The following is a 14,613-nucleotide window of genomic DNA, read 5'->3' on the forward strand; positions in this document are numbered from 1 at the left end:
AATTCAGCACCATGTGCCCTCACAGCCATTACAAGGGGACAGCGCTGTCCAGACCCTGGGGAAAGTTGGACAGGGCATCAAACAAATCATTAAGTCTGGGTGATTAAAGACTGTGTTAAAATGGAGACCTCCTTTACCTGCTTCAGTAAGTGAAGCTCTGGAAGCAGCGTGGGTGCCATCAGCTCCTCAGTGGCTTCTGCGTACCACTGCGTGCCCTTCAAAATATCACCAGTATTTGTGTGTTAGTGCAACTCATTTCCATGTGAAAAGAAAGGAAGTGTGCAGCTCACCTGCACCAACCCCAACCCCGCAGCTCACCTGCACCAACCCTGCTGGCAGGGCCCAGGCAGTTTCTGTTCCTGGCTTCTGAGTCAACACCTGACTCAGCACTGCCCTTAGGGTCAGGGAACACGAGCCTCAAGGACAGGGGCATTTCCCCTGGATGGCTCCACACCTCACACTTGTGTGAGTCCGACACACTTCAATGGAAGGGATTCATGCTGCCCCTGAAATCCCAATTTCTTCAGCCCCTTTCATCATCATTACCAGCCTCACATAAGTCAGTACAAAGCCAGTCCTGCAGAAAGGAGACTTCCCCACAGGACACTCAAGGAGAAACATGGAATCAACTGCTCCGGTGGCATCAGGAGAAGGCTTTGGAAACCAAAGATGGGTCCAAGCACCTCTGCGCTTTCAAATTCCTCCCATAATCACACACATAAGCATTTAAAGTCTCTGTGGTGCCTTTTACTTGCCCTCTATGCTGCTTGTGTGTGCTTTGATGTCACCTCCAAAGGCATGAGTGGGCTGAGGACAGCCCTTCGGTTAACTGCGTAGAGTCTGGCTCATCTCCACCACAACCCAAGAACAAACCCAAGGCTGCTGGCCACAACGGTGGAAACAGCTCTAGTAAAGCACAGCCTTCAGCTGCTCTCCCACACCTCCTGGAGGGCCTTCCCTCCCTCCTGCCTCCCAGGGATGTTACCTTGTACGTCACCTCTATCAGCGCGTAACAAGGGGTGTTGGAGTCCACGTCAACGGGTGTTAAGAGCCTGGGCTCTGCTGCCAGCACGTACAAGTGACGCAAAGCCTGGAGGTGGTACCTGTGTGAGGGGGTAAGGAGTTCAACATTGCGTTGTACAGGCAGGGAGCACTCCCCAAAACCACCTACACCAGCTCGGTAACCACACACAGCTGTCAGCTAAAGCTGTGGAAAGGTCATAGTGGGGTTGGGGGGGGGGGGTTGTTTATTTTTTCTAATACTTATGAGTTAGTTAACTGAACCAGCCTTAATGAATATTAACTAACACTGAGTAAAACAGGCACATCTTGTGTGATAATCTCTTCAGCTGAGCAAACACCACGGGAGCACAGCGCAGATCCTCAGGAAACCTGCTTCCACATCCTCACCCATCAAAGATCACCACCACCACCACCTTGTATCATCACTTATTTCCTCTGGTTTTGGTTGGTTGTTTTGTTGGGGTTTGGGTTTTTTTCCCCTTTTAAAAACTTCTAAAAACTTTATTTAGGGAGCACCTAGGTAAAAACTCCATGTCATTTGCCTTCAAAGAACCTCTTCTGTAAGAGGATGATGGATCTTAAGGAAATAGGAAGCCTAGGAAACCCTTACCGATTGTCCGTGCTGTGAACAGGGAAGTGAGGGTACAGAGCACAGAGGAGAGCAGCAATGGAAGAGTTTGAAGTGCTCAGGGAGTACCTGTGGGGAAACATCATCGATTAGTTTTGCTGCTAACTGAACACCAACACAGGTGTTGAAAACATGCTGGAAGGGAAATCCACACAGGTAAGGAAGCTACAAGCATTCTCCTACCGCAGAAAAACAAGTGTGTGGTGGTAGGAAAGAAACCCAGTGCTGGGGAATAAACCCAAGCCAGAAACACTCCCATGGCATGTAGGTAATGTGGCACCTGGAGGCCAGCAGGACTTTTACTTCCAAGATTTAAAAAAAGACAACCAAGTAAACTTTGAACTGCTCAGGTTTTGGCAGGAGAGGTGCAAGAACAACAAGCCTGCCTTTGGGAACGGCAAGTTACCTTCCTCCACCCAGAAAGAGGAGCCCCAGAGCCATGTGGTGGGCCAGGTGGAACCCATAGTTCATCTCTCCACCCGTCTTCTTGTGCATGAAACGGCACAGCTGAAGGACCTTGAGGTTTCCAGAGCCAGCCATCACCATGGCAAGAGACAGCAGCAAGACACTCAGGCATGTTTCTAGGTTGTAGTGACCTGTCTTTGAGTGGAATGGGGAAGGCAGTGTTACACTCCTGTGCTCAGACACACGCTTCTGGTCAGTCTAACACACCACCTTCCACCCCAGAGACTGAAAAACACGTTTCATGGAAAGAGGGAGAGCAGAGAACCAGCAAAGTCCCTCCAAACAATGATTCACAACCCTACCTCATACTACAAGTAGTCAGAAATACAGAAGAGGAAAAGGGATGGGTTTATTTCCAGTAGTTTTGGTGAGGGTTATTGAAGTACATGACACAACAAAGGCCCCTCTTCATTCAGAGAAAACAAGCAACGACTTACTATGGAGGCTGTTGGTGCTGACAAACACTTCAGGAAATCTGTGGCGTATTTGTACTGGAAAGAAAAGAAACACACACTAAATATAGACACAAGAGGTAAGTTCCAGTTCTGGGGAAATGCAAGGGGAAAAAATAAAAGCCTCCTACCAAGCACTTAAATGCTGCCAGGTTTTCTGAACCAGCAAATCGAAATCCCAGTGACAAACAGGCTCCAGCAATGATGTAGACATGAGCTTGCCTAATGAGCAACATCAACAGGAAATGACTAAATATTTCTCTGTTTCTGAGCACCCATCAAACCCTCCCATTTTCTGCACGTCACTTACGCCAGCGTTTCTAAACTCAGGTCTTCAGAGGAAGGCAGCTCTGTTGCTTGCAGAGATATACTGTTCTCTCTTATGATCTACCAAAAAAGGCAGTAAGAGATGGAAAAATCAATCCTGGGTGAAAGTGAATCATTACCTGAAATGCTGGCACAGAGGGTTCGGAAGCAGCACAAAACAGGTCTGCTGCACAAGTGCTGTTCTTCCTTCCACACACTGTCACTCCCTACTTCTGATCCAAAAGGGACGCACCACGCAGCCCTTAACGACTTCTAAAACAGCAAGCCCGTTTCAGAAGTGTGATGTTACTGCACACATTCAAATAGGATGGAAAACAGAGCAGGATAAGACCCTGAGAGGCTCTGCAGCCCATCAGCACCCTGCATGCCTGATAGATAAATCCATGTTCAGCTGAAGTGTCCTCAGAGATGTTTTGCACCTGGCTGCTTACTTGGTCAGTGTGTGTGTGGGTTTTAACACCTTTCTCCCTCTTTTCTTATGCCTTGAACAGTTGCATTCCTCCTCAGTCCTCTCTGGAATGGTAGGACTAAGTCCTCAGTGCTCACGTAATGGTCCAGCACCCCAGTGTAGCCATCACAACGGTACATCATCACGTGAGCACGACGAGTGTGCATTTCTTTGTGCAGTTCACATGATGGAATGGTCTCATTCAGGATGTAAAACTGGGAGGTGAGCACATCAAACATGAGCACCTACCTGAGGCACATTGCTATTCACCCACTTGGAGTTGGGCAAGATGTCATCCCACAAGATCAGGCATCGAGCCAGGGTCTGGGAAGAAAGCAAGAAAGCCACAATGTAAGTTAGAAAACAAAGAAGCTCCACAAACAAGTGGCATTTTGAAATGCAGGAACTGCATCTAGAAACACAGACAATCCAGCTCCCCACTAGTAGGTCCTCCACTGCTCTGCAGCCTTCCTATCAGAAATGACAAAACAGCTTTTATTTTAAGCTTCTGCTTGCAGAAGAAAGAACTGCAGAATAAATCCATATGAGGTTGGTACCTTCAGGCAGTAAACTGAGGTGCAAACTCATGATGTACTTAGATGCCAAGGAGGAACATTCATTTTTATCTGTGAAATTAATTTGGAAAGACCAGAAAAGTCTACCCAAACATTTAATGTCCCACATAAAATGTATCATTGAAATACTTCTCAAGAAATTCTGTCTCTAGAGCTGCACCACAAGCAAGCTGCCTTACTGCAAGCAGAATCTGATTGAAGGCATGAGTTTGGTTGGCAAGCAAAGGGTTACCAACTGTTTGAAGGATTCCGCATGACACAAGGGCTGCATGAAGAGGTTAAAAAATTCTAAGTACAGAACTTCCATACTATTAAGCAGACTGAGAAATGAATCAGAACAGCCTTACCCTCAGCAGAAGGAACTCTGGTTTCACAAAGTCCAGCAGATACATGGTATCTGGCGCTTGCAGCCAGTCAGCGATGGATCTGCAGAGCACAGGGAAGGGACAGTGTTTCCAGGGCACATCCCAGCAATGCCCCAAACTGAGTGAGCCACACAAAGCAGAGCCAACGATGGCATCCAGCAGTTTGAACTGCCACCACTAAGCAATTAATAAAAGGTTAGTTAATACCTGTTGTTGGTCTTCAGGTAGATCATCGCAAGCGCAAGCGTGGCCCCCGGACACGTAACGTCCACGTTTATGGTGTCTCCCTCCTGTGAAAACAAGGTGTGTGCTGTCAGGCAGCAGCTTGCAGGGACACAGGCACCCTTCCATATTCGCTTGGTGTTGGAGACAAACACCTCTGACCCCAAACTACTACTCTTCTCAGCTTAAAGGAGCAGAAGCCATGGAGACGTACCTTGATTTGGTAGCTGGGGGACTTGTGCTTCTCTCTGTGCATCCCTGCTTGGAACCGCCTGTGACCCCCAACCATGTACTGGTAGAGCTGCTCGGGGACGTTGAGGTCAGACATGCCGATCAGGTTACTGCCGTGCTGGGGAATGAAGAGGAGAGGAAGTGATACAGAACTGCCTTCCTACGAGGGGAGAAACGCTTTTGGCCAAAAGCAGTTGGCAGTCAAAGATGAAAGAGTTCTTACTGCCCCACTCCAATATGTAATGACTCTCCTGCTAGTTGCAGTTGAGGCAGAGAGGCACTTACCCCCAGGCAGACCATGCCTAGGGCTAGTCCAGAGGCGAGCGAGTAGGACTCTCTGTCAGTGCAGTACTCCATCTCTGGTCCCGGGGGACGTCCTGGAGGAAACACACCAGTGACATTCATCTTTTAAAATGCAAGCTAAGCAAACATGGTTTAATTAAGTACCATGTTCCTAATGAAATCAGGCCAAAGGAATAGCTAAAAATCTGTCCCTTCTCAAGGAAGGGTCTCAGAAAGCATAGAATCATGGAATAGTCTGGGTTGGAAGGGACCCCAAGGACCACACAGCTCCAACCCCCTGCCACAGGCAGTGCCACCAACCTCCAGGCCTGGAGCTACACAAGGCTGCCCAGGACCCCATCCAACCTGGCCCTGAACACCCCTAGGAATGGGGCACCCACCCCATCTCTGGGCAGTCTGTTCCAGCCCCTCACCACTCTGTGTAAAAAACTTCCCCTAATACCAAATTTAAACCTTCCTTTCTTTAGCTTTAATCCATTCCCCCTTCTCCTGCCATTGTCTACCCTTTTAAAAAGCTGATTCTCTCCTGTTTGTATGCTCCCTTCAGGTACTGGAAGGCTACAATGAGGTCCCCCCCGCAGCCTTCTCTTCTCCAGGCTGAACAAGCCCAGCTCCCTCAGTCTCTCTTCGTAGGAAGAGTGTGCAGTTACCACAAGTCCTTCCACCCAGAAGCTGGCAACTCCAGAAACCCCAGAGCAGCTCCCATCAGACAAAACTTGCAGATGCAAGAAAGTACAGAGGTTGGGCAACAATGCTGCTGCATTTCTCCTACTAGACTCAATGGTTGTTTCATGCTATGTAAGCACACAGGCCACAGCAACCTCTGTTTCTCTGAAAACAGGGGAGGTTTGGAGAAGCAGAGGCAAATGCTGTGGTGGCTGATGTGCAGTTCAAAGGAATGTTAAAATTCTCAGCTTCCTGATGCAATGCACATCAGAGTTGTGACTCTCCCAGCCCACATCCCGCTTCTCCCAGTGTCAGCACCTACCTATTTCAGCCAGTAGAACCTCAGCTGTGTGCCTATGCGCAGTGCCCTGGTAGACAAGGCCTATTCCTATCACAGCAGCCACCTGTACGTTGTGGGGGACATCCAGCTCTGTCGATGTTGGTGGCAGCAGGGCCGGTATGTGGATGCTCAGGAGGCGTGTGATGGCCATGTCCATCGTGCCCAGCTTGGCAGCAGAAACGCCGAGTAACAGGCCGATGCTCGTCATCTCATGGCCCTGAGAGAGGTGACAGGTACCAGTGGTCAAAGAAAGCAGCTGTGTTCAGAAGGGAGATGGAGGACAGAGCAGCTAAACCATTTCCATTCAGCCCTTCTTGCAAACAAGGGCCAGCCACCACAGGCACGTCCCAAACATACCACCTCACTGCAGAGGCAGGCTTCACCCCGAACTGGAATTCTCATACCATGAAATACTAAGTATGGTTATAACACATAAATGTTTGGTTACCAAAACAAATCCCCCAAAACACCAACCCTGAAGGACTTCGGTTGGTCTAAAAACAACCTGAAGCTTTTGCTTTGAAGCGACACAATCTGTCTCCTTGGTAGGTGTTTATCAATCCCGCTCCCCAGGCCACCACATCATTTCCTGGTGTTTATGTTTGACAGTAATTATCTATTTACACCTTCTTAAGATTGAAGGTGAAATCTCAAGAGCACATAGAACTTTCAGCCCTTCAATGCAAAGTCCATCAAATCCTGAGTCTCTAATGACAAAGATTAATAACAGGAATGTTTTGAACTCAGAGCACTCCCTTGTCCCAAAGAGCTGTGAGAAACATGCAATGATTTAGTGATAAAACCACTGAAAACATTTTAAACAAAGTCCTGCACTACAAACACAAGCACAGTGACTCTGATATTCCCCCACACCAGGCAACTCCCAATTCAGAGTTGCAAAGAGATCTGCTGGCTGTCCTTTGTTTCGCTGAAGGAACTCAATTCCCATGGATGTTCTTCTGCCTCTCCTCACCTTTGTTAGGTAGTCGTGTATATTGAGCGTGGCAAGCTTCGTGAGGTGCCCGTTGAGCCCCAGAGCCATGAGGAAGCCAGCATACTCATTAGCCAGCTCAGCAATTTTGGGCTTGTTATAGACAATCCAAGCAGAGTCTATCTGTGAGGCAGGTGCTATCTTCAGGCCAGCAGCTACCCCGTTGTGGAAGCTGGCCCAGCATGCCATGTTGGGAGGCACATCGATGTTCCCACTGTTCAGGTCCACAGTGGTGTTCCTGGGAGGAGCACGGCCTGCCCACGACAGAATCGTTAGAAGCAATTAGGTGAAGGCAAACCCCTTCAGAAACAGCTCTCAGTTCAGTAGGGTGCCCAGGGAACAAACTAGGTAACACTGCTGGTCCCACGTGTCAGAAGACAGAAGCATGGCACGGCAGATAAGCCAGCAGTTTGTTTGTGTCCAACACCACACCAACGCTGATGAACTGCATTTTAGGCAATTGATTTCACTTCTCCCTGTTTCTCAGAACATACCTGATGTAAAACCTCAGTACCAGGCAAGAACATTGGCCCAGTAACAGGATAGGAAGTGACAGATTCAAACCAGAGAGCTACTGCTTCGCGAAAAGCACTCAAGCTTCAGAGCTTGGTGCAGAGAGGCACAGAAGGTGCTATGAAAGCTACAAGTGGTTCAGAAAGAAAGGGGCTGACCACCAAAAGCAGCTCTTACCAGTTAGGTTCAGCTTAGGGATGGGCAACTGCTCCGTGGGAACGGGATGGTAGGAGAACAAGGTGAACATCCCCCGCCCAACGGGCAGCGCCATGGTGCGCTGGCACAGCTGCAGCAGCCTGTTGGGCAGAGGACAGAGGAAAACAAGCCAGTTACTCAATAAAGATAATTCTCCAAATAATACAAACTGTACAGACAAGGGGCAGGGGACAGACTGCTCTTCCCTAGCCATCACACAGCATGACAACTGCCTTTTTTTTCCTTTAATAGGTTAAATTTTTGAACCCCATCTTTGGTCCTTACAAGATTGATCCCCAAGATCAGCTGACATCAGCTGAAACTTGTCTCTATTTTCCCCTTAAAACTAGGTGCTGGGTAAAGAAATCCATGCTCCAGACAATGTGGTAGCCCTACCACAAACCAGGTGAAAGGAGAAAGCAAAACAAAGCTGATTGCCATACAGGATCTTGCTATGACTAGTGACCTCCTCTAGTAACAAACCCGTGTGCAGAACTAATGTTGTGCTTCCAAGAATGCTGACCACAATTCTCTACAATTTACTCTGGAAGCACTTTGAGACTTGTTAGATTACTCAGCTGCTTGGCATGGAAACCAGGGTCTGGAGTTTGCTTGTTCTTTTGTTTTTTGAAGCAGATGCTTTTAACACCCCCAAAATAAGTGAACAAAGCAGCAGGATGCTGCTTTTGATTTGAGGCCACTTAAACATATAATGGCTCCAGCAGGAAGTTTTGAGAGATGGATGGTTCAGGGAATTTGCTTTCTGGGGGATTCATAGAATCATAGAATGGTCTGGGTTGGAAGGAACCCCAAGGATCAGAGAGCTCCAACCCCCTGCCACAGGCAGGGCCACCAACCTCCAGGCCTGGAGCTACACAAGGTTGCCCAGGGCCCCATCCAACCTGGCCTTGAACACCTCCAGGGAGGAGGCACCTACACAGGGCAGCCTGTTCCAGCCCCTCACCACTCTCTCTGTAAAGAGCTTCCCCCTAATACCTAATTTAAACCTTCCCTCCTTTAGTTTTAATCCATCCCCCCTTGTCCTGCCATTGTCTGCCCTTTTAAAAAGTTGATTCCCCTAATTCATTAGTTCCTGGACTCAAGCTTAGACCTAACATCAGCCCTGACCAAAGGGCTCAGCAGCTTCAGGCAGGGGATGGACAATGCTTTGGTCTGTACAGAGATGTCTTCTCCAAGCAGTGGGTCCTGTTCACATTTCACACTTTTCAGGCCAGAAGAAACCCTGCTACAATCTGCTTGCAAACCCTAACTGATCTCAGCATGCTGTGTGGGGTCCAAACTAACAATCCCACCTCTCCTATGTATCCTTCACTCAGGGTCTCCTTACCTGAGGGTTCAGTTCAGATACACCACACTGTTTGGTTAGACATACCTAGCTCTGTATTCAAACCATTCTGCACCTGAGCAAAAGGATAACAAAATATTGCTAGAAAAGGAGAGGTTTTTACCTGTTTTCTTTCTCTTCTATGTATTCATGGTCACTAGCTTCTGGCATCTGCACCACGTTGACACGGACGGGCCGGGCGCTCTGGAGGAGCCTGCGTACTTCCTGCACCCTCAAATCCTCACTCCAGATCAGCGACATCACCTCCTCATTCATGTCATTCATGCCATCCTCATCCTCTTCTGATTCGGTTCCAGAGGGGATATCAGAGGACAGCACCGGCCCCACAGACTGCAAGGGAGAGGGAAAGGGGGGCAGTCACTGCCTGTACTGCAGGCTGGAGAGCTGCGCAGGGAGAAACCAAATGAGGTCCAACAAAAGCAAGTGTAGAGTCTTGCACCTGGGAAGGAATAACCACTTTTATCAGTACAGGCTGGGGGTGAGCTGCTGGAGAGGAACTCTGTGGAGAAGGACCTGAGGGTCAAATTCTATGAGGAGCAGCTGAGGCAGCTGGGGGTGTTCGGCCTGGAGGAGTATGAGGGGAGACCTTATCACCACCTACAACTACCTGAAGAGAGGTTGTAGAGGTGGGTGATGGTCTCTTCAGCCAGGGGACAGGAGATGGGACAAGAGGAAATGGCCTCAAGCTGTGCCAGGGCAGGGTCAGATTAGATATTAGAAAAAAATTCTTTACTGGAAGAGATGTCAGGGCCTGGAACAGGCTGCCCAGGGAGGCGGCTGAGTCACCTTCCCCAGATGTGTTAAAAAAAAGGGTAGATGAGGTACTTAGGGATATGGTTTAGCTTAGGATGGGAATAGTTGGACTTGATGATCTTAAAGGTCTTTTCCACCCTTGTGATTGTGTGATTCTGTGGGGGTCCTGGTGGGTGACAGGGTGACCATGAGCTAGCAGTGTGCCCTGGGGGCTAAACGAGCCAGTGGGATCCTGGGGTGCATCAAAAGGAGTGTGGCCAGCAGGTTAAGGGAGGGGATCCTCCCCCTCTACTCTGCCCTGGTGAGGCCCCACCTGGAGTATTGTGTCCAGTTCTGGGCTGCCTGGTATAAAAGGGACAGGGATCTCCTGCAGAGAGTCCAGAGGAAGCTGTGGAGAGGATGAAGGGCCTAGAGCATCTCTCCTGTGAGGAAAGGCTGAGTGAGCTGGGGCTGTTCAGCCTGAGGAAAAGACGACTAAAGGGGGACCTTATTAATGTTCATAAATATCTTAAGTATGGGTGCAGGGGCAAATGGCCAGCCCCTTTTCAGTGCTCTGTGGAGACAGGACAAGGGGCAGTGGCTGTAAGTTAGAGCATAGGAAGCTCTGCACCAATCTGGGGAAGAACTTTTACACGGTGAGGGTGAGGGAGCCCTGGGACAGAATACCCAGGTGGGTGTGGCGTCTCCTTCTCTGGAGATATTCAGAGGTTGACCTGAGCAACCTGTCCTAGGGACCCTGCTTTGGCAGAGGGTTGGACTCTGTGGGCTCTGGAGGCCCCTTCCAACCCCTGTGATTCTACGAACTCTTGGAAAGCCAACCAACACCAGCACCACAACCTGGATCACTCAGCACAGCTACCTGAGCTGAGCTGGGTCTGCATAGAACGGGACTGAGATTTGTGCAACCACAGACACCGCTCCCTGCCCACTCCTTGTGCTCACTTAGGGGAGTTCTCAACATGGTAACCCATTGTTTTTGCAACCTGAGTGTGCAAAGCAGCTACCAGGAGAGGAGGAGATGACACCTAAGCTGTCAGAGGCATAGCAGAGGGTGCAGAATGAGGGCTGCCAAGCGGGAGTGCCAAGAGGTGACCAAAGAAGGAGTCAGCTCTTTCAGAACTACTACTTGTCTCAGAGCAGTAGTAGAAAAGGGCTTTCCCCTCCCTGCCTACACAATTACCTACCATGGCTGTGAGAATGTGTGTGTGTTGGGTGGTTTGGTTTTTTCTCTTTAAGTTCAGCAATGAAAACTAGAAACTCAGAGGAGCATTTTGATGTACGTTAAACCAATATACAGATTGAAATCTGGAAGGGAGAGACATAATCTTAGGGTGACAACCTGCTTTTAGAAGCACCAGTACCCACTGACCCCCAACCCAGTTAGAGCTGCTGTTTCTGCATACCCTGCTCTGCTCTACCTTTCTCATCATCAGCATTAGGGCTTTAATTTGGATTCTCCCCTTCTTTGGGGAAAAACCAAGCCTCCTATTCAACTAAATGGCCAGCTGCATGGCAGTACATCCCAAGTGCTTGCTGCTGTCAGCCAGCCTGGGTCTCACCACAGCACCAGAATAGTTTTGTGAAGTTTCATACCAAAGCTACATGACCAGAACCCCCCCAAAGCATTTCCATGCTTACAAGCACCCTGGAAATGTTCTCTTTCTGTGCAAGATGTATGAAATTATAGAATCATAGAATGGTCTGGGTTGGAAGGAACCCCAAGATCAGAGAGCTCCAACCCCCCTGCCACAGGCAGGGCCACCAACCTCCAGGCCTGGAGCTACACAAGGTTGCCCAGGGCCCCATCCAACCTGGCCTTGAACACCCCCAGGGATGGGGCACCCACATCCTCTCCGGGCAGCCCATTCCAGCCCCTCACCACCCTCTCTGTAAAAAACTTCCCCCTAAGATCTCATCTAACCCTTCCCTCCTTCAGCTTCACTCCATCCCCCTTGTCCTGCCAGTCTCTGCCCTTTAACAAGCCAATTCCCCTCCTGTTTGTATGTTCCCTTCAGGTACTGGAAGGCTGCAGTGAGGTCCCCCCACAGCCTTCTCTTCTCCAGGCTGAACCAGCCCAGTTCCCTCAGCCTCTTTCCGAGGGGAGGTGCTCCAGCCCTCTGATCATCTTCGTGGCTCCTCTGACCCCTCTCCAACAGTCCCACATCTTTCTTGTATCAGGGGCCCAGCTCTGGACACAGGACTCCAGCTGGGGCCCCCTGAGAGCCCTTTAAGGCTCTGCCCTCCTGTTCATTCACATCATAGGAGTGACACACAGGACCAAGGAGAGCACAGGTGAGGGTGCAACAGCACAGGCTCCCCATCCGCTTGCTCCAAGCATGACAGTCGCTCTGCCTGAAGCCTGGTTCCTTTTATTCCCACATTGCTGCACAGAAATAACCTCACCCACAGAACATACAACTTCCTTAGGGTCTGGGAAACTCATCTAGACCCTGACCCTAAGGTGGGCTGATACATTTCTTTTCCATCTTTCACAGATGAGACTAATTAAAAAAAATAACAAGGCAAATGAGGACAGATATTGATACTATAAATATAGGAACAAAAAACCCAAGCCCAAAACAACCCCACACCTCTAAACCAGCCATTGTCCCCTGCCCTACACCCCAGAACTTCAGCAAGCTGAACGATGCTGAATCTTACAGGCTAGATGGGACACGGTGCCTTCCCAAGGCTCACCAGTGACACAGGACACCAGGAGCACGAGCAAACGAGCAGCTGATGAATGAAACCCAATTTCTTCTGATAAATACACACTGAATCTCAATACAGAACTGCACCACCCAGAGAGCCAGCGTCCGTTCTGAAACAGGAAACTCCACCCTGCCCTCCTGAGAAATGACAAACAATTTGGTGTTTGAGGAGCACTTTGCCCTTATAAGGTCACACACATTCGAGGCATTGTTATAAAGTAGGTGATAAAAATCAATTTTATCATCATTTTAAGGTTCAGAACTGCTGCAGCTGGGCAAAACTCCACCAGCAGGAAGCAGAATGGACTTTTCATGAACGGTGGGACAAGCAGCTCATTGATGTTTCTGCAATATTACCTTTAAAACTTTAAAAATTGTTATTTAAAAGGTCAGGATAATTTTAATAGCCTGCTCGAAGCTAAACCATCACAAAGGATCTTGACCAAGACTGAGACCAAGCCCTTCCTCCTGACAAGGCTGCAGACAATCTCTCTGCTACCATTAAGTGCTTTTATCCCTGTCACCAGCCAGCTTTGGCTTCCAGTGTCCTCAACAAAAGCCACCCCAGTGAGCTACAATGGTGGGAACCACCAGCACCTTACAAACAGGATAAAAATATTGAAAAGAAAACCACCATGCTCTCTTTCACTCTACTTCAGAATACAACTAGCTAAACCCTTTTTTTTGGTGGGGAAGGAGTATATTTCAGAAAGCAATCCAGTTCTTCCAGAAGAGAGGGAGGTATGGGCTCTGCCAACCCAAGGAAGAGCTGGACTGACAAACACCCACTTCCTCTCCCTGTGCCATTGCTGTTCTGATGCCAGAGTCTCTGGTTGGTGTACCAAAACCTCTCTAGCACCTCTGAAACAGGAGGAAGACTTACAAAGGCAATCAAATCACTAGGCAAAAGCTTTTGAGCACCATGCCTAAATTAAGTTTAAAATCTGTTTCACATTGCCAGCTCCCACAACTATCCATCTACTTTTCCTGAGCCAGATGCTGGGTTTTATGCCAACCCCCTCACACGTGTGTAAACCCCATAGTGCCCGGCAGGGTGACCTTGTTAACCTCTATAAATATGTAAAGGGTGAGAGGCAGGACAGAGCCAGGCTCTTCTCAGTGTTGGTCAGCAATATGACAAGGGGCAATGGGTACAAGCTGGAGCAGAGGAAGTTCCATGAGAATGTAAGGAGAAACTATGTCACTCTGAGGGCGGCAGAGCCCTGGGACAGGCTGCCCAGAGGGGGTAGGGAGTCTCCTTCTCTGGAGACATTCAAATCTGCCTGGATGTGTTCCTGTGCGACCTAATCAAGGTGATCCTGCTGTGGCAGGGGGCTGGACTAGATCTCCAAAGTTCCCTTCTAATCCCTGCCTGTTTGTGATCCTGTGCACGACGCTGATGCTCAGGGTAGATGGTGAGGAAGGTTCTGAGCGCTCTGCCCTCTCCCCCAGCATCCTGAAATCCATCTGAGCTCATACTCACAGATTTCCCCTTCTGCAGGTTGCCTTCACAGGCCTGCTTGGACAGATCCTGGCGCCCAATCAAGAGACAAACAGCTTCTGGCCAGTCCGAGGCAGGCTGCTCCCGGCAGTAATAGATCGCGTCTCTAATAGGGAGAGCCACCCCAAAGGGAAGAGACTCCAGGTCTCTTAAGGTGAAACCTTAAAATTAAGGAGGAAAAAGAGAGTTTAACTCTTTTTATCACAACTAGACAGTGTGTATTTCACCTTATGCAAGCCCAAGGCTGTTACTTATGACTGTTACCACATTGCACAAGGATAAAAAGCTGTTCTTACCAACATTAGTCATCCAAATAACCAACTTTTCAGCCAGGCTGGAAACAGATGTGCTGTGTCTGAAACTACATCAGTAAAATAAAGCAGCAGTCAATTAAAGCTAGGCAAAAAAACTCAGCAGTAAGTCAAGAGTTTAAAATAACAGCAAAAAACCACCCCGTACCGACTGTCATCCTGGTCTATTTGCTGCTTCCTTTGTCCTAGGAAAGACAAGGCTGTGTTACTCCTGTATCCTCCAAGCA

General features: G+C 48.9%; 1 protein-coding gene across 1 annotated transcript in view; it reads right to left on the reverse strand.

The window, feature by feature from the left end:
- Positions 1 to 14,613, reverse strand: part of ANAPC1 (anaphase promoting complex subunit 1) — a gene marked incomplete at its 5' end in the record, with an annotated part of 33,907 nt that overhangs the window by 5,194 nt on the left and 14,100 nt on the right. The window contains 19 exons of the mRNA XM_084262066.1: positions 138 to 215; positions 986 to 1,103; positions 1,634 to 1,720; positions 2,058 to 2,251; positions 2,554 to 2,607; positions 2,700 to 2,790; positions 2,879 to 2,955; positions 3,593 to 3,667; positions 4,266 to 4,344; positions 4,491 to 4,573; positions 4,720 to 4,854; positions 5,022 to 5,113; positions 6,028 to 6,262; positions 7,019 to 7,290; positions 7,727 to 7,845; positions 9,214 to 9,440; positions 14,058 to 14,236; positions 14,372 to 14,436; positions 14,535 to 14,571. Coding sequence (XP_084118192.1) covers positions 138 to 215; positions 986 to 1,103; positions 1,634 to 1,720; positions 2,058 to 2,251; positions 2,554 to 2,607; positions 2,700 to 2,790; positions 2,879 to 2,955; positions 3,593 to 3,667; positions 4,266 to 4,344; positions 4,491 to 4,573; positions 4,720 to 4,854; positions 5,022 to 5,113; positions 6,028 to 6,262; positions 7,019 to 7,290; positions 7,727 to 7,845; positions 9,214 to 9,440; positions 14,058 to 14,236; positions 14,372 to 14,436; positions 14,535 to 14,571 — 2,297 coding nt within the window. The remainder of the gene's footprint in view (positions 1 to 137; positions 216 to 985; positions 1,104 to 1,633; positions 1,721 to 2,057; positions 2,252 to 2,553; positions 2,608 to 2,699; positions 2,791 to 2,878; positions 2,956 to 3,592; positions 3,668 to 4,265; positions 4,345 to 4,490; positions 4,574 to 4,719; positions 4,855 to 5,021; positions 5,114 to 6,027; positions 6,263 to 7,018; positions 7,291 to 7,726; positions 7,846 to 9,213; positions 9,441 to 14,057; positions 14,237 to 14,371; positions 14,437 to 14,534; positions 14,572 to 14,613) is intronic.

The sequence above is a fragment of the Gallinula chloropus genome (assembly GCF_964237585.1).
Source record: "Gallinula chloropus genome assembly, chromosome: 3".
NCBI lineage: Eukaryota > Metazoa > Chordata > Aves > Gruiformes > Rallidae > Gallinula > Gallinula chloropus.